This window comes from Scylla paramamosain, chromosome 33 (assembly GCF_035594125.1).
Source record: "Scylla paramamosain isolate STU-SP2022 chromosome 33, ASM3559412v1, whole genome shotgun sequence".
Taxonomy (NCBI): domain Eukaryota; kingdom Metazoa; phylum Arthropoda; class Malacostraca; order Decapoda; family Portunidae; genus Scylla; species Scylla paramamosain.
In genome coordinates this window covers 16639868-16667367 of record NC_087183.1, presented here as the reverse complement: position 1 = coordinate 16667367, position 27500 = coordinate 16639868, and the positions used below count along the sequence as shown (strand labels likewise).

Below are 27500 nucleotides of genomic sequence, written 5' to 3'. Positions count from 1 at the left end.
AGGAAAAGGGAGAGGGGGAGAGGGTGCCTTTCATTCTTTTAATGGAGTGGTATGTTGCGCAATTCTCTTCCTTTTTCTCTCTCTTTCCCTCTCTTACCGTCTCTTACTCGCTTTCTCTTCCTTTCCTGCCTATATCTCTCCTTCTTCATCTATTTTCTCTCCCATCCTCTCTTCCTTTTCCTCTTTTTTTCCCAATACCTCCCTCCCTTTTCCTTCCATTCCCTCTTTCATTCTTCCCTTCCTTTCTTCATTTTCTCTTCTTTCCCTTCCCTCTCCTCCTATCCTTTACTCCCTTCCTTCCTACAGCATTTCTCCCTTTTCCTCCCTCATTCTCCCTTTCCCAACTTCCCTTATCTTTTTTTTCTCTCTTCTACCTGCTCCTTCTTACGCCACTTTACTTCTCTCCTTTCCTTTATTTATCTCCTCTTTCCCTCCCTCCTTATATCTTTCCTTTTCCTTCTCTTACACGTCTTTCCTCTCAACCCTTCCTTCTTTTTATCCTCCCTTCCTTCTTACCTCCTTCCCTTCCTCTCTGTCTCCTCAGTTTCTCTTCTCCTACACCTCTTTCCTTCAATTTCTCCTCTCTTCATCTCCCTTTCATTCCTACCTCCCTCCTCTCCTTTTCTCCCTCTCTCCTTTCAGTCACTCACTTCTTCTTTTCATCTGTGACTCTATTGCATTCTGGGAGGGAGTTACGTCACGGGACTTTCTCCCTGCGGTATAGGAAAGCCCTTGTCTTCCCCTCCCTTCCTGCCAACCTCCCTACCCGCCTACCTTTCCCTTCAGCAACCTACGGAAAAAACTCCTGCAGGCCCTTCGCTGAGTCTCCGGGAATTTCCCAAACTCAGTCGACCTCCAGTCCTGCCAACCCAACGAAGAACCCTTAATAAATAGTAGGAATTTGGGGAAGATTAAGTACTTTGAGTTGATTTTAGGGTCCTATGGATGTTTGTGTGGTTTTTTCACTGATTTGTGAGTGTGTTAGCGTGTGTGTCTGTGTGTGTGTGCATGTGTGGCGTGAGGTGCGAGGAGAGATGGTGGTGGCAACTGTGTGAAGACATTGACCACCCAGCCAGTGACCGTGAAGACTCGCTCCCACGGCCGCCACCACCACCACCACCACCATTGCCATACCTCCTTCACCACGACACGGGAAGTTAAGCCACGAGATAAAGCCAGTGCATTTTCTCTTACGATTACTACTACTACTACTACTACTACTACTACTAAGCTTCTCATCTAACTACTACTTTTTTCTACTACTACTACTACTACTACTACTAACCTCAAAATTCTAACATGAATAACTTGAGCCAAACGCTTTTGTTGCACTACTACTACTACTACTACTACTACTACTACTACTACTACTACTACTACTACTACTACTACTAACAAACCCTAAAAGAGCCACAGGAAAAGAAGAAAATGTTCAAATTAACTGAAGAAGAAGGGAATGAAGCCGTGTAGAGAGAGGAGAGAGAAGAGAGGAAAGAGGGAGAGAAAGGGAGAGGAGAATGATATAGGTGGGAGAGGAGAGATGGGGCGGTGTGAAATAAAGAAATGACGGATACAAACTGGGCGTGGTACTGGAGTGGGGTTAAGGGGAGAGGGGAGGGGAGGAAGCTGGGCAGAGGGGAGAGTAGGGAGAGGGGAGAGGGGAGAAGGGGGGAGAAGGTTGTAACAGCAGGAAGTAGGTATGTAGGTGGGAAAGAATTGCATTAACAAAGAGAGAAAGAGAGAGAGAGAGAGAGAGAGAGAGAGAGAGAGAGAGAGAGAGAGAGAGAGAGAGAGAGAGAGAGAGAGAGAGAGAGAGAGAGAGAGAGAGAAACATATAAACGAAAACTATTCGAAAAGGAAGAAAAAAATAAGTTAAACCTACATACAAAATAAATAATAATGAATATCGTTACAGATTATAAATAACATAGTCACGCCTTGCCACTGCGCTCCCCTGCCTCACCTGGCCAGTAATCACGTGCCAGGTAAACTCCCCTCACTTGGGAACACCTGGATAACTTCAACATCCGGGTTAGCATACTGCCATCCTTCCCCAGGTGTGTTTGGCTCTTTTAGCAACAAACCCGCCGGGGAGGAGGATATAAACAGATGCGGTGACTGGTTCTGCGCCGTGTACCGCCCTTGTTCTCTTCTCTCTCTCTCTCTCTCTCTCTCTCTCTCTCTCTCTCTCTCTCTCTCTCTCTCTCTCTCTCTTCCCCTTTACCCCCTCCTTTCCCTTCTCTCTTCCCCTCATCTCATTCCCAAGTCTTCCCCTCCTCTCTCTTCCTCCTCCTCTTTCCTTATATGTATTCTCTCTCTTCACCTTCCGCTTTCTGTCAGTATTGTAGGTAGATCCATATAATACTTGTTTGTTTTTCCTTTGTAGTCTTTTGTGCGTCCCTTCATCAACAGGTATTACTACGGTTTGCTTTTCCTTTGTGTTCTCTAGTGTGTCACTTCAACAGGTATTACTACGGTTTGCTTTTCCTTTGTGTTCTCTTGTGCGTTACTTCACCAATAGGTATTACTATGTTTTTGCTCTTTCTTTGTGTTCTTTTGGGCTTCCCTTCACTCCCGCCTGCTCTTTCCCCGAGTTTGAATTCTAGCACGGTGTGGATGATTCATGGCCTGAACGCGAGCCACTGCACCGTGAAGCAGGTGAGTGGCTGGGGAATTATACCTGGCCGTCACCCTCCACCCTCGGCCAGGTATGCACAGGTATTCCTCTCCGCTCAGGTAAAGTAGCGGTGTTCGTTTGCCGGAGTTATTAAATTTTGTTCCGATTTATCTTATTTCCTTTTAGAGAAGTTATCGTGTTGGTGTCTCCCGTGTCTTGTCATGGCTTGCTGTCTTCCTGGAGCCTGATCGTACACTGCTGTATGTTAAGGTGCCTATCACTATGAACAGCGAACGTGCTGCTATCTTCGTGTCTCCTCGGAGTTTGATCCCCACACTGCTATATGTTAAAGTATGCACAGCGAACGTCTCTATAACCCCTTGTCTCATATAATACCACTCTCCTCCCTACAAACAATTGTAATCAAGTTATTTTCAACTGGAAGAGAGGTGAAAACAATATGAAATACTGTGACAAGTTGGTAGAACTGTTAAACGATCTGCTGGGCCTGACCATTAACTGATAAGAGTCTGCATTAATGCTGCTAAGCATTCTGGTATAGTAACTAGTAAAGTTTTCAAGCCCAAGATATATTGGTGTCTCGATCTATCTAGGGCAAGAAACACTAAGAGGTCTTGGGAGTGTTTATGGAATGAAAACAACAGACCTAGGGAGGGTGAAGTATACCAGTGATACAAAAATGTTAAGAAACTTTACAGACAGTTATCTAAGAACTGCATATATTCTAAAAATAAGGAATTGTATAAATCATTGGGTGACCTTAACCCGATTTTGGAGATGTGTTAGGAAGACGAAGAAAAGTGAAATCTGCACACAACTAACCAGGCATGATTAGTAGTCACTTTTAATCTGTCATACAGGAAATCTTGAAGCTTGAATTACAATCACGTATCCTTCAGATACCAATAGCGGAATTTATTTAATACTTTGAAACTTGAATTGACTATGAAATAGCATTCTATAGCGATTGCACCCTGTAAGGTCTCAAATCTATTTGTAACAGTATTATTTATATATATATATATATATATATATATATATATATATATATATATATATATATATATATATATATATATATATATATATTTTTTTTTTTTTTTTTTTTTTTTTTTTTTTTTTTTTTTTTTTTTTTTTTGCTTGTAGAAAGATTGAAGATTTTTGCTTGTGGAATATTGAAGAGTTTGGACAGAAATTAAAGAAAGGAAATTGAAGAAAAGTAGTAGATTAAAGATTGTGGGCAGACCACGTTGCTATTTTTTAAATGAAGGTTTTATATTCTTCGTGTAGTGATATGAATGAACGTTTGGTTGTAAACAAGTTCAGTACAAGAAAGGCAGGTAACATATTATGATGCGCTAAAATCTTAGCTATTTATTTGTGTATATATGTCGGACATAGATATGACGAAATACTATGATGATATAACATAATGTAATGAGATTGTACAAAAAACAAACATTATTTCGTAGGTGAAAATACAGATAAATATGTACTACAAAATAGAATTTTCTCTGAAAAATTTTACTTTGCTTGAGTTTGACCTCTAAATGAAATGAGAGAAAACGATAGAAATTCACAAGGGTCACTACACTCTCTCTCTCTCTCTCTCTCTCTCTCTCTCTCTCTCTCTCTCTCTCTCTCTCTCTCTCTCTCTCTCTCTCTCATAGCAGCTGTAATCTTAATGATGGTGGTGGTAAACGTGACAGAGATCAGGAAATGGATGGAAGTGATGAAAGAATGAATTCAAAGGAGAGGTGATGATAGGGAGAAGGGAGAAAAGATTATGATGGAGGCTGCTCTGGTGATACTGGGAGAGGTAGAAAAAGGAGGAGGAGGAGGAGGAGAAAGAAAGGAAAAGCAGGAAAAGAAATAAACTAGAAAAATAATGAAGATACGAGAAAATGATGAAGTATCCATAAGAAGGTCACGGAGGAGGAGTGAAGAGAATAGATGATGATGTAAGTAGAAGCAAGACGAGAATGTGCAAAAGAGAAAGGAGAATTAAAGAAAAGAGGAAAGGAGAAAAGAAGGAAAAGGATGAATATGAAGGTGATGGAATAAGTGAAATAAAGAAAACAAAGGAAAAGAAAAAAGAATTATACGAAGAGGAAAGAATAGAAGGCATGAAGAGAAGGAAGGAGGAAGGGAATGAGTATAAAAATAAAACAAGAGAAGAGACACAGAGAGGAGAGAGAAGGAAGGAGGAAGGAGACAAGTGTGAAGATGAAATAAGAGAAGAGGCAAAGAATGACAGGATAAAGGAGGAAGGGGAAGAGTGTGAAGATGAAACAAGGGAAAAGACAAAGAAAGAGAAGAGAAAGAAGGAGGAAGGGGACGAGTATGAAGATAAAACAAGAGACAAGGAAAGAGAGGAGAAGGAAGTGTCAGAAGCAGAGACATGATGGAGTAGGAGAAGAGACGAGAAGAAGGAAGGGAGAGAAGTGGAGTGTGGGAGGCGGAAGGAGCATGTAAAAAAGGACTCTGAGAAGGAATGGAGCGTGTCCTTGACTCAACCGCAGCTCTTCCTGTACAGACAGCACCCCCTCCCACCACCCTCTTCTGTCTGTGTGTCTGTCTATTTTCTGTTTACCTGTCTATCCATCCCTCTACTTATCTATCTACCTACCTGATATATATGTAAGTTACCCCTTACCGTATAACGCACATTTTCTTTCGTATACAAAAATATTTCCTACTGGTATGTAAATCTATTATACTACCTACGAGTATGTGTATTTGTTTCATTTACCTATTGTTTTTTTGTTTAGGTTTAAGGTACATACTTTCGCGTCTCGATCTTGTGAATAACCTATCTATTACAACTAAAGCAGCAATGAAGTATTTTACATGAAGGGGGAGGGAGGAAAGGAAGTGTTATATATGTAAGTTATCCCTTTACATAGCAGTAAAGTATGTAAAGGATCCAATCCGTCACTGCGCTACCAACTGTAAGTACGTAGTGCTTGTTTTATTCACTTATTGTTTATGTTTAGGTTTAAGGATATTTTGTTTTTCTCTCTCCTGTGTCTTGTACAAAACCTAATACAAATAAAGCAGTAAATGAGTAGGCATTTTATCAACCCTGCAGCGGCTCCCCAGCGATGGGATTAGGTTATTAGTGTCCCTGCATCATGCATACACTATTATAAGTATACAACTTCAAAGGTGTCACCATTTCTTCACAGATTATTATTTATGTGAATTAAGTAGCAGGACACAACACTACCTACCTTTCTGTCCATCACTTCCTCTATCTAGCACGTAACACCTCCCACCAACACCTACCTGCTTCTCATCTGGCTGTACCTTATTGTTCTCTTTTACAGCACATTTACACATTAATTAACGTAGATTGTTGATCACGCCCAGTGTCAATTACCTTCATACAGGAATGGTGGACTGCCGGCTGCCCTGACGGTCCGTTGGTCTTGGAGTCTGGACTAATATCGGGTGGAAGAGACATGGGACTGCGCTCAGAATACCGCTGCGGCTGTCAACACTGAGCGTTTTAAAGTTAGACCGCCATAACTGAAGATTATTACTTTACATTTAAATTTTGAAAGGACCTATGAAGCCCAGACAAACGAAAGAAAAACTACATGAGAGAGAGAGAGAGAGAGAGAGAGAGAGAGAGAGAACTGTGTTCTGTTTTCTACGGTAACGGAGAAAATTGGTGGAAGTTATTGAAAATGCCTCAGAGACCTTAATGGAGCTGCATCTTGCCTAATCACAATGAATTTGGAAAGTTTTCCTTATTTAATTACCTAAACACAATTTAGTTTGCTCGCGCATATGCACACTTCTTGAATTTAATCTATGTAAAAATCTAGACAAAAAAGGCATTATTATTATTATTTTATCACAATATAACTAGCAATATATATATATATATATATATATATATATATATATATATATATATATATATATATATATATATATATATATATATATAATTTTTTTTTTTTTTTTTTCCTTCTCTGGACAAAGATCGACAGTGATAATAATGTTATACAAAATACCTTCGAGGATGGGATAGATAAGACGATATATCATTTTTCATTTTATTGGAATTCCTTGCATTAACACTACAATGTCTTGCATACAAAACTTTCTATTTAGAAAAGTAGTTTTACTGGCCTACTCATACAATAATTGCAAATAAATTAATTTCAGGACGATAATGTATGCCTTAATACCCATATTTCTCACATTTTTAAAGGCACAAATATAATGCATTAGGAAATAGCTCCACTAAACTTCAATAAGCCATCATCCAAACCAACAGTTGACTGGTAACCATGTCGCGCCTTAATAAAGCTCCATACTCAAGGGTGCAGCTAATTACTGTAGGAAGGGAATCATGTTCATCTTGCCCCGCCATAAAGGGAGTCAACCACGTTCATCTTGCACCGCCATGTTCTTTTAAACCAAAACTCGTACACGCCATTAGTACTTCCAGGAGACATCATCCACGTTTCCAAAATTCGCTGCACGTTGATTGGTACTGAAGTCTTATCCACCGCTACTCTCGCCCTTGCTTCCTCCACCTAATCCACGCACCCCAAGTCTCCTCAAGGATAATACTAACCAAGTTGGGGAGGAGGGTAATAAGATTAGTAAGATGAGAATACCTGACGTTTCTAGTAATTAACCAGTATAGAACTTACCCTTCAGAGATTATTAAATACTGTAATCCTTACCTGCTAAATACTGAAGATCCTTCCAGTCAGAGGTTGCAGCATTGTCCACGGCTGGGATGACTTTGCAGTTCCCTGGGCACACTACTCGAATACTGCTTCAATGATGAAATAGTTCACAACCTAGTTTCGAGAAAGTTCCAGTCAGTTACATTTTCCTTTCTTTCAAAGCGCTATGTACTTATATAGTTCTCTTGGTGCACTGATGCAATTGCACTATCTCCATTATAGTAGATATACACGATTCAATTGTTCTTAATGTAATGTCCCCTGCAAATATGTCCCAAATAGCCAGGTATCATCAGTTCAAGTGTTTCAAGTTCCAGTGTCAGGTTTTCCATTTGTTGCATAGTTATGACTCTCCGATATCTTCACACTTCAAGCTTTAATTTCATAACACATATCCATGATAAATATCTAGAAATACCATAATGAACCAGATCTGTAGTCATTCGCATGCACATGACTATTGCATTATTTGTGCTCATAATTCAAAGGTTTCTGCTTGCTTGAATCTCGTCCCAACCCAGTAGAGATTAACGGTGAAGGCAACTGCTGCTGCTGCTGATAACTTGTCAGTCTCCATGTCTCACTGGCACCACATCAGGGCCTGAAGATAACTTGTATGCCGCCATAAATCTTTGTCCTGGAAGTGCAAGGTGTATGTGGAGAAAGAGGAGAGCGAAAGAGCGAGAGAGAGAGAAAGAAAAAAAGTCTCCAGTACCACCTTTTTCTTTTCTTTTTCTTTTCTTCTTTAAATATACTGTGTTCATTTCGCTCATTCCATCCCACTTCCATGGCTATAAGATCCAATGCATTCAGCCTCCCACCCCCTTCCAGATTTCCAACAGCAGTGCTTCCTTTTCAGAGTCCTTACACATCGTCACTTGAAATGGTAGGGCCACAGCTTTGTTGTTACATCACTTCAGCATCTCGAGATACATTCTACAGTCCCAACTACGCTGACAACAGTACATCTCAGGTAATAAATACAATCTTCCTCACCCCGATGATGCCGAAGTCCTCGTTGACGGTGACACACTCCTCGAGCTGCGGCTGATCGTCCTCTCTGAAGAACGGTGACGACCACGCCCTTCCTCTTCTCTCTTGCATCCGCGTTGACAGTCGACGACCACGCCCATCCTCTTCTTTCTTGAAACTGTGATGACCACGCCCATCCTCTTCTCTCTTGAAGCTGCGATGACGACCACGCCCATCCTCTTCTCTCTTGAAGCTGCGATGACAACCACGCCCATCCTCTTCTCTCTTGAAGTCGCGATGACGACCTCACCCATCCTCTTCTCTCTTGAAGCTGCGATAACGACCACGCCCATCCTCTTCTCTCTTGCATTCGCGTTGACCGTCGACGACCATGCCCATCCTCTTCCTTCTTGAGACCACGATAACGACCACGCCCATCCTCTTCTCTCCACAAGCCGCGATGGAGACCACGCCCATCTTCTTCCTTCTTGAGACCACGATGACGACCACGCCCATCCTCTTCTCTCTTCAAGCCGCGATGATGACCACGCCCATCCTCTTCTCTCTTCAAGCCCCGATGGGGACCACGCCCATCCTCTTCCTTCTTGAGACGATAATGGACCACGCCCATCCTCTTCCCTCTTCAATCCGCGATGACGACCACGCCCATCCTCTTCCCTCTTGAGACCACGACGACGACCACGCCCATCCTCTTCTCTTCAAACCGCTATGACCACCACTCCCTCCTCTCTCCAAGCCGCGGTGACGACCACGCCCATCCTCTTCTCTCTTGCAGCCGCGTTGACCGTCGACAACCACGCCCATCCCCTTCTCTCAATACGCGATGACGACCACGCCCATCCTTTCCCATCGCACCCCGATGACCCTCTCCTCTCACAGCAATTACATTCCGCAACAACCAGATCTTACATACTTGTCATTTAACTGATTAAGAGCATGACCCACTTTTATTATCCCCACAGTGCGTTCATCAACCCGTGCTACAACCATGCACTTCAACATTCATCTCAACGTTTCAAGGTGTTAAGGTATCAAATCTTTATCACTACAATTGACACAAGAAATCAATCAGCACGAGTACTTCCTCTATACATGTATGCAGTCTCCTTCACAGTTCGTAATTCATTTTTATCCTTGCATGTGCATCGTATCCACTTTATTGATTTGTGTATATATATTCATGAAACGTTCATGGGACACCATATATATATATAGATAATTCAATCTAAAAAATAAAAATTTTCATATTTTTTCCTCGAAAATCGGTGCTACTTCAGAATAGTTGAAAGAATTCCTTTTGAATTAATGATGGATAGTTGGTATCAAACGTACCAGAAATACTCTTCATTCATAATTCTGTAGAGACTCAGATGTAGGGGCGATTAACTGTAACTCCTTGTAATAAATACTTTCCTGTACATTTCCTTTCATTTACTAAAATATATATATATTTTTTTTTTTCCCACTGTGCTCAGTACGAGTTCAGTATGAAAGCATTCAACGTGTTTAACCAAGCAAGAATTACCCACTTCTTACACTCATTTGATCCATGTACCGAAGGTATTTTGTTTACGATCTTGTGAAAATTAGTTAACCAATTCCCTCAATTTTGTAATTCCCTCAATTTCAATTCTTCTGTTGACACTAAAGGTACCAGTACCACTTACAGTTCTTTCAGTGAGTGCCCTAGATCTGTAGCAGCAACACAATATTTTTTCAGTACCTTTCTAGTCCATTAAATCAATCATGAGTACATTTCTTTTCCCTTGTACTTACTGCTACTTTCTTTTAAGCAAACGTATTTTTCATGGTAACCATGAAATGAATGATTCAAGGGATCGCAGCTAAAGCCACCCCCGCCAAGTCACTTTTATCTTCCCACTCGCTCCATCCCACGATGTTTATTGATCATTACAATTAGCTACTAAAAAAATGTAGTACAAGTCAGCAAAAATCTTAGCCTCTCCATTTACAGAGAAAATTACTTCACTGGACTAGTTTGACAACGGACAGATCTGAAAAAAAAATGCAAACGCAAAGCTATAGCTTATAAAAATATAAAATTATCGACAGGTTCATCATATGCTGGGCATTTTCAAGAGATGGCTATCCACATTTTCAAAACATATGGAAAAGGTAAACACTAACCACTATATATTCATATTGTAGACGCAGTCCTGGCTCGGATCAACAAAGATCAAGCTTCAGTTAACGCACTTCATACAACGTGACCTGGAAAACATGATCATATAAGTGTCTGTCACTAAACACACACACACACACACACACACACACACACACACACACACACACACACACACACACACACACAAATGTTTTCAACATCACATCATCAGTGTCAATATTTCACCGCTCGAGAAGAATACACACCTTTGAGCAAAATCCAAGACTTCAACTGCCATGACATCCTCCAAGCTGCTCTTTGGACTGTCACGCTCCCCTCCTGGGGAAATGTTCACCCTTCAAACGCCGAATCTTCTTGAAGCAAGGCACCGCCCTCCAACATCTAGTTCTCGGGCAACTTCAATATTCCCTGAGCGCCTTGCTTCCTCACGACAAAGCCTCCCTCGAGCACACCTCTTGACTGACCACGCCGCCGACAAACACATTCCTGGACAGCCATGATAGACACCAACACCTTCCTGGACAACAAGGCGCTGACTTCCAGTACGACCACACTGCCCTCCTGTTACTTTGCAGATCAGCATGGTGGTTTCTAATACCACCTTCCAAAACAACCGCGCCGCCATCATACATGGATTTCTTAGACGATCTCGCCGATCTCAAGTGCCACCTGCTGGACGACCTTCATAGACGACCACGCCACTCCTCAGCGGCTTCCTCCCAGACGACAGCCTTGACATTCTCTCCAGTCACCACGCCGCCCTCCACCATCTGTTTAAACAAGAACACCGCCTTCCCGGACGACCACGGCGCCCGCCAGCGTCGCCTCCCCGGACGACCACGGCGCCCACCAGCGCCGCCTTCCCGGACGACCACGGCGCCCGCCAGCGTCGCCTCCCCGGACGACAACGGCGCCCACCAGCGCCGCCTTCCCGGACGACCACGGTGCCCACCAGCGCCGCCTTCCCGGACGACCACGGCGCCCACCAGCGCCGCCTTCACGGACGACCACGGCGCCCGCCAGCGTTGCCTCCCCGGACGACCAAGGCGCCCACCAGCGCTGCCTCCACGGACGACCACGGCGCCCACCAGCGCCGCCTTCCCGGACGACACAGCGCCCATCAAGTCGCCTCCCCCGCCCGCCAACGCCGCCTACCTGGACGACCACGGCGTCCGCCAGCACCGCTTCCCCGGACGACCACGGCACTCTCCAGCGACGCCTCCCTCGACGACGACGGCGCCCGCCAGCGCCTCCTCCCCGGACGACCAAGGCGCCCTGCAGCTCCGCTTCCCCGGTCGACCACAGCACCCTGCAGCGTCGCCTTCCCGGACGACCAAGGCGCCACCTTCCCGATCATGGCGCCTTGCAGCGCCGCCTTCCCGGACGACCACGGAGCCCTCCCGGACGACCACGAAGCCCTCCAGCACATTCTCCCTGCACGACCACGGCGCCCTCCCGGACGACCACGCTGCCCTCCAGCTGCGCCTTCCCGGACGACCACGCCTCCCATCAGCGCCGCCTTCCCGGACGACCACGCCGCCTACCAGCGCCGCTTTCCCAGACGACCACGCTGTCCTCCATCTCCTTTCTGGACGACCACGGCGGCCTCCCTCACGACCACACCGCCCATCAGCGCCGCCTTCCCGGACGACCACGCCGCCCATCAGCACCGCCTTCCCGGACGACCACGCCGCCCACTAGTGCCGCCTTCCCGGACGACCACGCCGCCCACTAGTGCCGCCTTCCCAGATGACCACGCCGCCCACCAGCTCCACCTTCCCGGACGACCACGCCGCCAACCAGCGCCGCCTTCCCAGATGACCACGCTGCCCACCAGCTCCGCCTTCCCGGACGACCACGCCGCCCACCTGCGCCGCCTTTCCGGACGACCACACCGCCTACTAGTGCCGCCTTCCCAGACGACCACGCCGCCCACCAGTGCCGCCTTCCCGGACGACCACGCCGCCCACTAGCCCTACCTTGCAGACGACCACGCCGCCCACTAGCCCTACCTTGCAGACGACCACGCCGCCCACCAGCCCTGCGTTCCGGACGACCACGCCGCCTACCAGCCCAGTCTTGCAGACGACCACACCGCCCACCAGCCCTGCCTTGAAGATGACCACGCCGCCCACCAGTCCTGCCTTGTGGACGACCACGCTGCCCTGCAGGGCCACCTTTTCCGACGGCCACGGCGCGCTGCAGCCACTTTATCGGACGACCATGCCGCCCACCAACGCCATCTTACCGGACGACCATGGTGATCTCAAGCGCCGCCTTACCGGACGACCACATCGTCCTCCAACGTCGCCTTTCCGGACGACTACGGTGCCCTCCGAGGCCCACTTCCCGGCGCCCTCCGACGCCAACTTTTCGACGACTACGATGCCCTCCGGTGCCACCTTCCCACGACCACAACGCCCTACGGCGTCACTTTCCCGACGACCACGGTGCCAACTTCTCGACACCTTCCGGCATCTTCCTGACGACCACTGCGTCCTCCCGATGACTACGGTGCCAACTTCTCGATGACCATGGCGCCCTCCAGCGCCTCATTCCTGGATGCCAACGCCATACTCCTGGACGACCACGGTACCCCTCCAGGCCGCTTTCATAGACGTCCACGCTTCTATCTGGTGCTGCCTTCCTGGACGACCACGCCGCCCTCTGAGATCGCCTTCCCAGACGACCACGGCGCCTTCCAGCGCCACCTCCTCAGATGATGCCACTCACCAGCTCCTCCTTCCCGGACGAACATGGCGCCCTCCAACGCCGCCTTGCCGGACGACCACGGCACCCTCCAGCACCGCCTTCCCAGACGACTGCGCACCCTCCAGCGCCGCCTTCCCAGACGACCACGCCGCCCTCCAGAACTGCCTTCCCGGACAAAATACGCTGCTCTCCCTAATGGATGAAGATGTTTTCCAGGACAATCAAGCCCCCATCCGGTGCCGCCTTCCAAAGCACCTCGCACTCCAGCTCTACCAACTTGGATGACCAGACCACCTTCACAGATGAACACACTGCTTTCCAGCACTGCCTTCTTATATAACCACGCTGTCCACCAGTACTGCCTTTCCAGATGAACACGCCGCCTTTCATTGCAGTCTTCCTGGGTTATCATGCTGCATGGATTTCTTGGCAACTACATTGGATGACACCAATGCCTTCCCAATCACGCCACCCTCCAGTACTACCTTCCTAGAGATGCCATCTTCCCAGATGGCCACAACATCTTTCTTGGCAACCAGTCCTGCAGTATTGCTTCCCTAGATGACCACACCACCTTTCTTATCGACCATGCTACCTTTCCGTATGACAACAATGCTCCACAGACGACCACACCACCTTTCAGCGGCATCTTCCCAGATGACCATCTTCCCATCTTCTAAAACGTCAACTTCTTGAACAAGCATGTTGTCCAACTGCACCTACTTCATGGATGATCATGCCTCCTTTGAGGGCCCAATTCTAGGCTGGCTATGCTGACGCCCTTGAACACCTTCTTGGAAGCTGCTGTCTAGCACTAAATTCTTCAAGGATCTGCTGCTGCTGCCCTTCAGCATCCCCTTCATGGATGAACACACTGGCACTGCCTTACTTGAACAACCATGTTGGCGTCCAGCACCTATTGCAGATATACATGCTGAGCACTAGCATCTACTATCCAAATGACCATGTCCTTTAGCGCTAACTTCCTCAACGATCAAGCATCAACTTCCTGGATGACCAAAGCACCTCCCAGCATCAATGTGAAAACTTCCTGGATGACATGATGACCTCTTGTGTCTACTTCCTGGACAACTATGGTGCCTTCTTGAAAACACAGTCATTCTCTGAGCACATCCTGGACAATCTTGGTGCCTTCTTGAAAACATTGTCACTCTCCAAGTAAAACTTCCTGGACAATCTTGGTGCCTTCTTGAAAACATTGTCACTCTCCAAGTAAAACTTCCTGGATAATCTTGGTACCCTTTTGCTCCTACTTCCCACAGGACAAATGCATCCTCTAGTGAAGTTTCTGGACCACCATGGTGGCATCTAGCATCTACTTCTCTACTGACCATACCACCTGCTATTTCCTGCCTCCTGCTCAACTAAGGCGCCATCCATCATCACCCACTTTCCTGGTGACCTTGCAGGAACATATGCCATCCTTTTTAAATATCTTGTCATTCTCCAGCAATGTCTTTCCACTTTGTCACAAGCTATACATATTTGATCACCTACATGGCTAAATCACTTTTCAGGGCTGCCTTCTCAAACCGTCATGCTATTCCTCAAAACTTCATTCCTGGTCTACTTCTTTGCCCACGAGCGCAGTCTTCTGAAGCCATATTAACCACCCTAATGGATGATCATCTCATTTCCAGATACTGCTGTCAATGAAAACAAACATTCCAGCACTGCCTCTTCAGACTACCTTCCCAGTAGGCCTCATGCTTTCCATTGCTTCCTTTTTGAACTCAATTGAAACTGGCTAGTCATCCAATAAAACCATGTTGTTTTCTAGTGCTACTTCTCCATATTGCCTTCAATCTAATCCCCCTAAATTATCGTTCTTCATTTCCAGTATTCCTTTGCAAATGGTGATACTTGATAGCTTTCAGATGCCAGTGTAGAGGTCTTCTGCTGCATCGTCTTACATCATCCATCAGCCTCATACTCTCTTTAACCATATCCTTCTGCCATACACAACTTATGTGCGACGTTGGCCTTTATACAAGTACATTAGTTATGGTAACCCATCTCTTGACTAGTCATGTCCATTTGGTTTCTACCAATCAATAAGCTGGTCTACAAATCAATCAGAATCTTTGCCCAGCATGTTAAATTTCAAGAGAATACCACAGTAAGCCCTGGGCAATAATCATTCCACTACTGCTCAAAAGCAAGACATCTACGCAATTATAAAATCAAAGTGCGACTTCCCACTAAGAGCTCATCACCCAACTCGCAAGGTGTCTTCATCCCACAATTTCACTACCTGAAAAGAACACATTTTCTTTGTTTTGTTTGCCTTGAATCCTATATACAAATCAGATACATATTATACAGAAGAACAAGAACAAGAAGAACAAGAAGAACAAGAAGAGGAGTTGGTTAATTCAATATGGTACTCACCTCATAAACGCTTTTCCAAACTGCCATTGGTAAATCTTCCGGTCCAACTACTCCTACTCCTACAAATGCACTACTGCCTCCCTTACATCAGTCCTGTAAAATTTAATATAAATTTAGAATAAATGAATAGATAAATAAACTAATCAATGTAACAATAAAACTTCAGATTTCCTGTGCAAATCATGACTGATTAAGTGACTCACCCGCATAAATCAACACCTGAAGCCAGTGTCCAACATCTACCTTCAGGATTTTTCTTCCTTCTTTAGTTCTTCAGAAAGTATTTACACAACTAATTTAAATTTTACTTAAAGGAAATGTCCCACCCACATTCCCACTCTTCTTATAAGCCCACGTATGGCACACAACAAGAGTGACCAGCAAATGAATCACCCCTAAGGGTATTGCAACCCAAAGCTGGTAATTCAAAGCTGCATTTCCTTTAAGTTTACAAATTAAATATAATCATTTGTATAGGCAATCACAAAGTTTATGATTATTTATAAACAGTAATTTTCAAAGTAGTAAATATGTTGTGCAATGCAACCTAAGAATGGAATACAAATATTCAAATCTTTACCATTAAATAAAAAATATAAAAAATAAAACAATCACTACTTTTTAGAATAACAGTTCCTTACTGCATTAATGTTGACTCACAATGTCTGATATAAAAACACCTATCACTGTCCTTAATTAAACGATATATCCAACAGAAAATTATTTAACAAAGATGCATGATACACATGATGAGGGCTAGTAGACTTCACATTATGATGCTAACTCAAGGCGTGAACATCTGAAATGAAAATAAGAAAAAGCAACTTGAAAAGTGTTGTTGAGTTGGCAGTAATGAACACCATACAAATTAAACAGACAAATGTGAAATTCAAGAACATTCATATTATTTACCTTCCTAAGCTCCAACGTAGTGTTATTGCATCCATCTCCAGCCAATCTGAAGGCCCATCTGGTCCAACCTTAAGTCCTCCATCCCCTATAAATAAATGTTATCCTATCTTCCTAACTTCATTATACTAACTGTTGAAAGGATAACTTTTTTTTTTTCACAAGGTTATCTGAATTGCTTTTAGGCAATGCTTAACTGTTGAAGGATAAAATATCAATCTATACATTAGGAATATGTTAAACTTATCTTGGGTCATATTTCAAGGATGTGTGAAGATGATGCAGATAAAGGATGAAACCATCACACAAAAACTGTAAAATTCTTAAGACCCGCCTTCCCACCCCAACAAACAACTCTACCCTCCCATCCCTGTATGCTCAGTATATGTTAGTTTTGCAAGATTTCAGACTAAAATGACTGACATACATACATACATAAACACACTTGCAAATTATTTGTATCTTTCCAACAAAATTATTTTACCTCGCACAAGATGAAATGTCTTGTTTGTGTGATGAAGGACTTGATGAAAACTACGTAAATCTGTAAAGACAAGTCTTTTTAAGTGCCCCCCACCCCCACCAACTCTCTCCAGCAACCCAACAACATTATCCCTTATATTTATATATTCATGTTTAATATACCAGAGATTTTAAAATGTAATACTGTAATCACCACTACCTTATTCACTGCAATATGTAATAGATGCAACGTGGATTCAGCGATTTGTCACAGTTCGTGAAGCCTTGCCAACTCTGAAAAATATTTAGTTCACACTTCCCCACCCACTCCCAAAAGAAAGCTTTCGCAGGTTACCTTGTTTTCGATGCTCACTGTCATGGACACAAGGTGATAATAGAGCACTATCTGGATGAAACCATAATACAGTACAAGCTCTGTAAAGACAACTTTTTTATTGCCCCCCCCCCCAACCCCATTCCAACAAACAGCTCAGCCCTCCCTTCAATGTATGTTGGCAAGATTTGAGCAAGGTTTAGTGCTACTTGTAGGGAGATCACATTTACATACTTGTATTAAATAACCATTAAATATTATTTCTACATTATTTCCATCGAACAGACTTTTGACTGCTTACGACAAGCAACATGTTTACCTTATATATGAGTGTGATGAATAATCTTGTTCATGTGCTGCAATGGTAATCTAGGTGAATATCTATTATGAAAATCTGCAAAGATAATTTTGTTTATTCTGCCCCGCCCCCTTCCCAACCCAAATAATCCTATACAATATGCTCAAATTATTCAAGTCTCTACTAACATGTTACATAACCCCTTACTAAAAATACCTTACTTTTTGAAGCACTTAAGGATGTATAGTACAAACAGGGACAAAGTGAAGAAGTCAGTGATGTGTAGTGCTGCTGGTGTAGTCTTAATAACTCTGAAAAGACAGTTAGTTCACACTCCCCACTCTCCCAAACTACCTATCCATTCCACTAGAATTGTTTATATTGTTTTTATCTTATTTCTTAAACTGATTACCTCAATGTTCAATGAAAAATCGGTACAATTTTTTTCATGTAACATGGTACCTCCTAAATGCTAAAACACCATTTCCATCAAACAGATACCAATGTCATGCACTCGCAAACGATGTGTTTACCTCATCTGGGTCGTGAAATTTCAAGCATGTAGTGCATTGAAGATCCGGATGAAACCTATTGCAAAACTCTGTAAAAGACAAAGTTTTCTATTGTGCCCCCCACCCCAAATATATTCATGCTCAATCTGCCAAAGATTATAAAACATGACATGTAACATCACCATTAGAAATACCTTGTATTTTGCAGTACTTAATGATGCACACTATTAGCAGGTGGAAAGTGAAGTCAATGTGTGTTGCTGTTGGTGGTCTAATTCTGTAAAGACACTTAATTCAGCCCTCCACCCCCGCCGCCCCAAACAACCCTTGTAGTTTACCTCTTCTGATGCACGATTTGATGAATTCATGGTGATGGTAACACACTACCAGGATAAAACAGTGTTGCAAAACCTGTAAAGACAATCTTTCTTATTGTTCCCAACCCCTTCCCCAGAAAAATTTCTGCCCTCCCATATTATATACATGTTATTTTTAAAATGGCATTTCTGCTACTGCATAGTAATCACGATTAACTTACTCAACTTAAATCCTTGTCACAAGACACAACTATTACTTCCATCTATAAAACATATATTGCTTGTACAGCCACTAAATACACATTTACCTCATCTGCAGAGAAATATCTGAAGTGTGTGCTCTGAAGATCTAGAAGGAAAACCTATTACGAAAACCTGTAAAGACAATTCTTTTTATTATGCCCCCCCACCCCTTTATATTCACGTCTGTAGGATCTGAAAACTTTTTTCTTTAACACTGTAGCCAATACCATCACTGGAATTACCTCGTTTCCTGAAGTACTTTGATGCACATTTAACTGACACAAAGAGAAGTGACGTGTGGTGCTGGTGGTAGCCTTACTAACTCTGAAAAGACACTTACTTCATACCCTTCCCACCCCCAAATACCTTTCTCTTCCGTCTGAAATATTATGTCTTGCTTCATTCTAATAATTACGTTATTCCTTCAATTTTTTTTTTAGAACTTCACCTTTTCTATGGTTAAAAAAAAAAAAAATCTATATGGAAAATGTCAAATGGGGACTTTCTAAGGGCTCACCTTGAGTGTGGATTTATCTGGGCTAGTGTAGCAAAACTTCCGTATCACACCAAATGCAACGCCACAGGCCACACTGAAAGTATTCATTAATGGCCCCTAACATTCTAACTATCCAATCACGTTTATCAAGCCAATACACTTCATGTCAGATGGCATATTCTAAAAGATGTGTTAATAAGGTAAGAATTTAATGCTGTATTTACGTGACTAAGAATAAACTGCATTGACACAGTTTTTCCAGTCATATAGAGAAATGCAGATGCCCTCCATGCATGTACACTAGAACTTGGCTCAGCAGGGTGTACTGATGGGCATGCAGATTTATTAACTTCCATGGACAGCCATGCAAGACAACCACCACACTCCAAAGATAAAATCTAATAGTGGAACCTCGGTTCTCGAACTTAATTTGTGCCTGAATGCCATTCGAAATCGGAAATAGATGAGATTAACAAGTTTAAAAGTATTTTCATTACACGAGCACAAAAGTACGACGATACGATAATCAGTTTGTAAGGAGACTTCTAGCTCAGTTATCCCAACAAACGCAAATCCTGCAGTTTTCTCTCAAGCCTCAGAGAGCGCGGGGACTGCTCAACTGGTAAGTGTCAACACAATGTCGCCACACCCCCAATACTAAACACATCAGTTATGCGGTGTAGATGTGTGTTGTTTACTTTAATTTACAAATAAAAAATAAAGCTGCCGTGTAGCTTATTCAAGAACCTAATTATAGTATGGCAACCAAAACAATTAGGAGTTCAAAATTTTGTTCATAAACAAAATTATTCCAAAGGAAAGCTGTTCGGTAACCGAGGTTGCACTGTAAACTAAAGTGGAAGGGTTTTTTTTTTCCATAGGGGGAATGGTGCAAACTTGTAGTCTCCACTCAGGTAATCATTCGCCATTTTTTGGCTTTTAATTTTTCCACATCAGCCATTCCATATCAACGTATCTATAGATACTGCTACAAACAAATTTGATTGTTTGATCATATTTTTTTTTTTTTTTTTTTTTTTAAGATGAAAAATGCCCAAACCATGTTAGCTCCTGCAAACACTGAAAACATTAAACACCAAACTTTCAAACAATATTTACCTTCGACAGCAATCACTGTTAGCTTCTCTCGATGTCAGAGCAGACAGGTTAACCTTGTGAAACTATCTTCAAGCCAAACCGGTGAGTCAGTGAAACTGCTGCTGCTTTGTAGTGCCACCTAAAATTAAAGTAACTTCCCACACCCTCATCCAATTTACCCCACAACAAATCTTACTTTCCATAATAATTTTACTCCAAAGCAAGCATCCCACCCAGTTACGATGACTTTTAGATTTTTTTTTTTTTTTATATGGAAGTTTCTCTAACTGAATAAAACTTCTCAACGTAGTTACCTGTGTGCCACGAAGTGAATGTTATAGTATGCCATGATGGTCTTCATTGTGAGTCAACAAGAGCAGGGCAGGATGGAAGTAATACCCAGGCATCATTCTTAAAAGAAAAATAACCACACCCATCCCCTTCTGCCCACTACGAAGCTAAGGCAATAAGACGCAGCTCAACTTTTTTTTTTCACAATACAAATGCACTTTTGGTTTACTCAGTGAATTTCATGCTAAGGCAGCAGTGTTTGAAAGCTGAGGGAACACTTACTAGTTTGGGATAAACTATTTAGTTACCACAAAGCACTGTAGTCACAATACTAAGTTTAATGCTGACACTTTTAAGTATGAAATAAATTTCTAAGGCAATATAGCCATTAATGTTACATCCAACTAAATACCTTTTGTTGACAAGCTTGCCACGACGCATGCACCCGGTAAAGCACCTGGCTTTGTCATTCTTGAACAAGGTAGAGTCTATGCCCGCACTTCCTTTATTCGCCTTCCTTTTCATCTTCAACTCTGCAAGTATTATTATTTCCGCCACCCCATCCCGCAGCCTTCACGAAGTAATTTTGTTTTCTAACATACACGAATGTACAATGCCATATTCTGTACATCCCTAACCGCTCATGTTGAGCAACTATAGTTCTGCATTCTTCAGGCAAACACCATTGCATCACAATCACAGCAAGATAGTCTTTGCTATCCCACTTTACGTCCTGGCAAAATCCTACTGGAGTTCATTTTGATACATCTATTTTCACTAAAATCAATATTGCTTCCATGTATCTAGAAAATAAAAATAAAATACCATCAATCTACATGTTTCCTGAAACTGCTCAAAAACAATAATCACAGAATTTTGGTTCTTCTACTAACAAAACCTCCAACTTTGTTTCTTGCTTCAAACACTACGACTTAAAATTCTTCGTTTTTCTCCACCTACGCTAATATTAGAATATCACTTAGTATTTACAACACAGACTTGGCTGTCCTGCTGCTGAAGATACGATAAATCTCACCTTCACACACGTTTCAGTTTGACTCCTTTCCCTACAACACTGCAATACCCATACACTTTTTTCTGTCAAGACTCCACATTAATCTACCAACTAAATAAACTTTATGGCTTCCACAAAGGCTAAATCTAAATGCTAGATCTAAATGCTAACAAAGAGAACTTTTGAACAATTTAGCCTTCAGTATAGGATGAGACTAAATACCTGTTGAAGAGGAGGGACTTCATAAGGGATGTATACAAATCCTTTGCCGTCTTTCTCCAAACTTCCAGCTTTGTCATTCGTGAACCTGATGTTTCCATTGCCAACACTTCATGTAATTTTGTATCCGTTCAGTCTTACACAGCAGCCTGCAGGTCTTCGGGAGTCTGCAAGTACCACCACCTTTCCCTCCACCCCGTACACGTACCCTCATGTTCCTACATTATGTTAAAACTGAATTCTCCTTCACCAATATTGCACAACTAATCGTCAATATTTCTGTGCAAAGAAAGCAACTACAGCATACAGCAAGATAGGCTAAGCTATCCCACCAAAAGTCTTCAAGTTTAGAATCTAATTATGTAGTACTGACTCCAACAAAATGTTTAAAGATATCAAAACTACTTGAATTTACCAAACACTGATCAAGCATTCCACTTCATAATTACCTGTCTGCTGAAGACACTTCACAGGCCACATCCATACACCATCCTTGTTCTTTCACTGACTGACCTTCCAGTGCTTATTTGTTTTCCGTCACCCATTTGTGTTCAGTGTCAGCACCTTATGTCCGTTCGACCCGGTTCTTTCATTGTAGTCTTCAGAAGTCTGGAAGTACCATTATTTTCCCCCCAACCCAATCCAAAGATACTCATGACAGGTTTAAAACCTTCCCATACCAACTTGACATACAGAAAACCATCATGCTTTTTTGCAACTGCACTGAGGCAAACTCAGAATTAAATGTCATATGCGTAAATATCCAAATTTTCTTTATACTATGCACCACAGCGCTTAAGCTGAAAACAATTGCCACTACAACACTAAATGAACACGATGCTAAATTTACCCAAGACAATTCAGAGCAAAAGCTAAGGTTTCCTTTAAAAATTAGTCGCATCGAATCAAATACCTGTTGCCGAGGAGAAACTTGCCAAGATGCACAAAATCTTCACTTTTTAGCACCAAATCTGCAGCTTTGTCACACTAGTAAACCTGGTAGCATTACATGCCAGCGCTTCATTTCCCTTCTGCCAGGTCTTCATAAATTGTGGTTTCCGCGGTCTCCATGGTCTGTAAATACTATTATTTCCACTCCCACCCACCACAAAAACTAACCTCCCCTTGTAAAAATGTTTAATACTTCGACAGGTAACATCCTTCCACCTTCCTTGCAATATTAGTCCCTAACGCCACATGAAATCCCACTTTCCTCTTTGTAGGTTCCATTTCTTCCCAGTTACAATACATGAACCTGTCATGTTATCACATACCATCCACACCACGTGCAGCAGGACCAGCTTGGCTGCCCTACCATGAGTGCTAGGCGAGCACTAACCTGCCACCTGAGCCATTTCACTTTCTTCACTTTCACTTCACAATATGCCAAGCCAAAAAACACCTCCATGCTTGCAAATCTATATCCAACAGATCACCCACACGACTCCACCTCGCTTCCTCCAATAATGGTTATCACCTCATATTCCATCCACTTCTTCCTCACTGCGCAAACTTCACCTAATAATGGGATCTCCACCTCAAATTCCATCCACCTGTTCCCCACTGCCCAAACTTCACTTCCTTCAGCTGTTTTATCACCATTTCACATTCCATCCACTTGTTCTCTGCCCACACCTCACCAACCCATAATTCACCTATGTTGCCAGTAACTCTACCCCTTTCCATCAATTATTTGTATTCTCTGGGTTCTGCATGTACGGTTATACCCCCTAATCTTTTTTATTTGCTAATTGTTAAACCAGGATCAACTTCGCAATCCTGATAAATCAACCTGATATCTATGAAAACACTTTAGAACTTCAGTACTCATTACTTCCATTACCCAAAAATGTATTCATACCAATTTCTTGAATATATTCTACCTTGGAAACTATTTGCTCACCTCCACAGAAAACTTGGGTAGTTGGAGAAGTGCGAACAACCGCCACACACCGTTCACCGTGCGCAACAGGGACTGAAAGTACTAGCAACTGGTTCCGGAGATGTGCAAGCAACCGCCTCACACCGATCGGCAGGTGCAACAGGTCGGACTGAAAATACTAGTTACTGGTCCCTACCTGTCCTACACCAATATTATCTGGGAAATAAAAATCATGCACCAATGACTTTACACCATTGAATATGGGAAAAGCAAGAACAGAAAAATAATGATCTGTAAGGCTAAATATTGTAATGAATGAGATGGAAGAAAATGAAGTGTTAGCACTATACCGACCATACCTCAACCCAGCCGATGGAAGAACCCGCAGTGGACTTCCATTGCTATGTAGACTCCAGCAAGATCTCCCAGCCAGGACGGTAACAGGCCATGGAGTGAGAGAGAGTGTAAGATGACAGTGGTTGATGACTGGCAAGAGATATCAAACATATGCAATTGCCAATGATGGTAACTTTACACCCAACGAGCATGTTAAAGATTGAGATTTTCATTGTGAATGAAATATATGTAAACAAAACGAGTAACCAAGTGTGGAGTGGTCGGCGCGGGGGAAGGGGGGAGGGGAACACCTGACCACACGACCGGGGGATGAGCAGCACTAACGGGTTGGTAGGTGACCGCCATTCCACCACCAAACCGCTCACGAAAGCTGTAAACAAAGTGCACAAGATACGAGAACCTGATCTGAAAGCATATGGTATAAGAACATCTAGCTCAAAAATCTCACATCTACAAACACCGAGTGATACAAAGAGGGTGGCACTGGTGAAAGCCCCGAGTCTTGTGTGGTCTGGAATGGGAATGTTGCTAGGACGATAAGCTGCACCTCAGGATACAGGAGAACACCCAAGGACACTGGCGAACACCCAAGGAGGCGAACACCGAAGCCGACATATCTGGCCCTCGGCTGCAAAAGGGAAATCTTTAACTAATACACAGTTTAGAGATTCACTGGTTTTCACTTTATTAACGGAAATTCACAATTACACTTCACTTCACTTAGACTAGAGTCACTGATTGAACATTGAAACTTTCACTGAGAAAGCAAAATCACTAGCGAGGATGACTAAGAATAAATAAATAAATAATAAATAAAAAATAAAATAAATAATGAATGTTGCTTGGAGATTCTCCCTCCGGGTGCTCTCAGCTGTCGCTGGTGGAATGCTGCTGGTTGGTATGTGAAAGGCCACCGTCCCGGGTATATATAGCGTCCTCTGTCGAGCCACTGGTACTCATTTGTTGCGCATGTATTCCTCCGCCAGAGAACGAAAACTAGATCCTATTAAGTGTGCTCGTTGCTGATGTATTATCAAGCTCATTACAATTTTCGTAATGCATTTATTCCAGAAACAATTTATTATTACTACATATCGAATTTTTTGCCATAATTGCCCCCTAAAATGTCTTTGAAGAGTGTGAGGGAGTGTTACAAAAAAAGTGTGTCAGGATGTGACGTCATAATCGAGGTGCCTAAAATCAATACTTTCCTTCCATCCTTTATTCTTCTTGTACTGCATTCTGAAGTGTTTTTTTTTTTTTTTTCTATCATCATCTTGCATTCTCTTGAGAACTTTCAATATTCAAAGACTCAAGACTATAACATGGCATGGAATGAAATCACAACACCTATGGAAAATATTCTAGAAAAACCACGCCTTAGTAGTAACCTCATGTGGAAGATTCGAATACAAACTGGTATCATCCGGTGTGGAGGAAACGCTGAAGATTTTGTAAACACAGCCATGCAAGACCGAATGATTCAAGAGTACTCACTCTGTCACATGTTGCAAATGGAAACACGCAAAGACCTGTGTTCATATGCTCGTATTAGACATGTGGATGTGCAGATATATGATAATGAGCCTCTATGATAATATAATCAAAGTTACACTCCAAGTGGTTAAATAGGTATAATACCATGCTAGGTATAGCATGGTGAGAAGCCTTACATTGCATTATTACCATTATTATCATTAGTAGTAGTAGCATTATTATTATAAATATTATTTCTGTCATTATAGTAGTAGTAGTAGTAGTAGTAGTAGTAGTAGTAGTAGTTATTCATTTATTTTCAGGGTATATCACGAAAGCCACATTTCCACAGACAGTATTGATTCCCTCCGTCACGCTGCACGCCTGACGTCATGGTCTGGCCACGCCTGATAACCCTTTGTCCTTGCACACCGTGGCGACGTTAGGTCCAATTAAGGATGTAGGCTCCACAGTGATTCCAGTTGTATGAAAAGGAGAAACAAACCTTCTAACACACCAGCAGCACCTTCACCACCACTACCAACAACAACAAACAATAATGATAATAATGATAATAATAATAATAATAATAATAATATTATTATTATTATTATTATTATTATTATTATTATTATTATTATTATTATTATTGTTATTATTATTATTGTTGTTACTACTACTACTACAGCTGCTGCTGCTGCTGCTGCAGCTACTGTTATTATTTTTATTATAATTTTTATCATTGTTATTATTATTTTATTCATTTACATTTATTTCATTATTTATTTATTTACCTATTTATTTATCTATATATTTATTTTCTTTATTTCATATTATTTTATTTATTTATAATTTATTTAATTATCTTTATTTGTGTGTGTGTGTGTGTGTGTGTGTGTGTGTGTGTGTGTGTGTGTAAAAACATAAGGGAAACTGCAAGCATGCAGCATGCTCCATCAATTACATGTCTTTACGTATCTAGCAAGTTCCCATCTTCTGAGATTCCCTATTGACTCAACACGAACAACCTGCTCATCAAAATGTGTATCTGTTTCCTCTATCTAATGGTCTTGAAATATATTTCTCAGGTGCTTCTCCTTAATAACATTTCCTTGAGGACATGATAAGACGTGATTATTTTCGTCAATATAAAGGAGAACGCAGTGCGGCGGCGCCTGGCTGCAGCTGCTGGGTCTGCCTCACCCCCACCCTGTTAGTGGCCGTGGCACTGGATTATGAGCCTTAGTGCTCCCGTCACGTACTCTTTACACTAAAGACTATATGTATATGTGAAGCAGTGCAAAACTAGATCTTACAGTCTCACCACCCACAGCAGTGTCACTTCGGCTTCCAAGCCTTAGTATCGTGCCTGAAAACAGACCTTACGGACAGCGGGTGGCTGTGGCGGCAGCTCGGTTCTCTATCAGCACGGGAGGGAAAGTTACCTTGCTGGTGGGCGGAACATCTGTAAGGACCAAAGTTGTATTGTGCCCTGTGGGGCTTTGAGCCTTGCATGCCATGCGGACCGTTGGCTGGTGGTGGGAACCTTCCTGCGTGCCATGTAGGGCAGGTTAAAGAAAGACTAGCGGTGGGGCGGCAGTGGGGACTGGGAAACGGCGTCATGGGAAACATTCCTCGTAGATTTGTCCCTTCGAAGGCACAACATTCGCTTACGACCGTCAGGGAAGGATCGGGGCATACTGCAAATTACTTCACGAACAAAGGAACAGCTGCGCAGCAGCACAGAAAGAATTTGTTCACACACGGGACCGCTTTTCGGTTTCATCGTGAGTCAGAAATTGTTTATGAATCATTTCAGTGTAATGAGTTATCAGATATTTTTTATCTTGCATCGGCCTGATTCATAAACAAGCTCTGGCTCATTTTGAAACTGAGAAGCCACCACGTATGTTTCTAAATTCTCTCCGTGTAGGTGTTCCTTTGTTGAAGTGGCATAGTGTTCTTTGGCATGCCCCGA

The 27500-nt window shown here is 42.7% G+C and overlaps 1 protein-coding gene and 1 long non-coding RNA gene across 2 annotated transcripts; one reads left to right on the top strand and one right to left on the bottom strand.

Moving 5' to 3' along the window:
- Positions 1–11119: 11119 nt before the first annotated feature.
- Positions 11120–12190, top strand: LOC135089473 (uncharacterized). Its single transcript, XM_063985054.1, has one exon. It carries the CDS (start codon positions 11120–11122, stop codon positions 12188–12190), a length of 1071 nt encoding a protein of 356 aa, XP_063841124.1.
- Positions 12191–15612: 3422 nt separating this feature from the next.
- Positions 15613–24956, bottom strand: LOC135089827 (uncharacterized). The gene is made up of 3 exons (XR_010261654.1): positions 16526–24956; positions 15817–16412; positions 15613–15706 (listed from the first exon to the last, which is right to left on the bottom strand). It is a non-coding gene; the product is annotated as an uncharacterized LOC135089827 (long non-coding RNA).
- Between the last annotated feature and the right edge of the window lie 2544 nt (positions 24957–27500).

What these genes read in the sequence shown, in the direction of transcription:
- LOC135089473 (XM_063985054.1), top strand. Translation starts at nt 11,120, where the DNA reads ATGGATTTCTTAGACGATCTCGCCGATCTCAAGTGCCACCTGCTGGAC.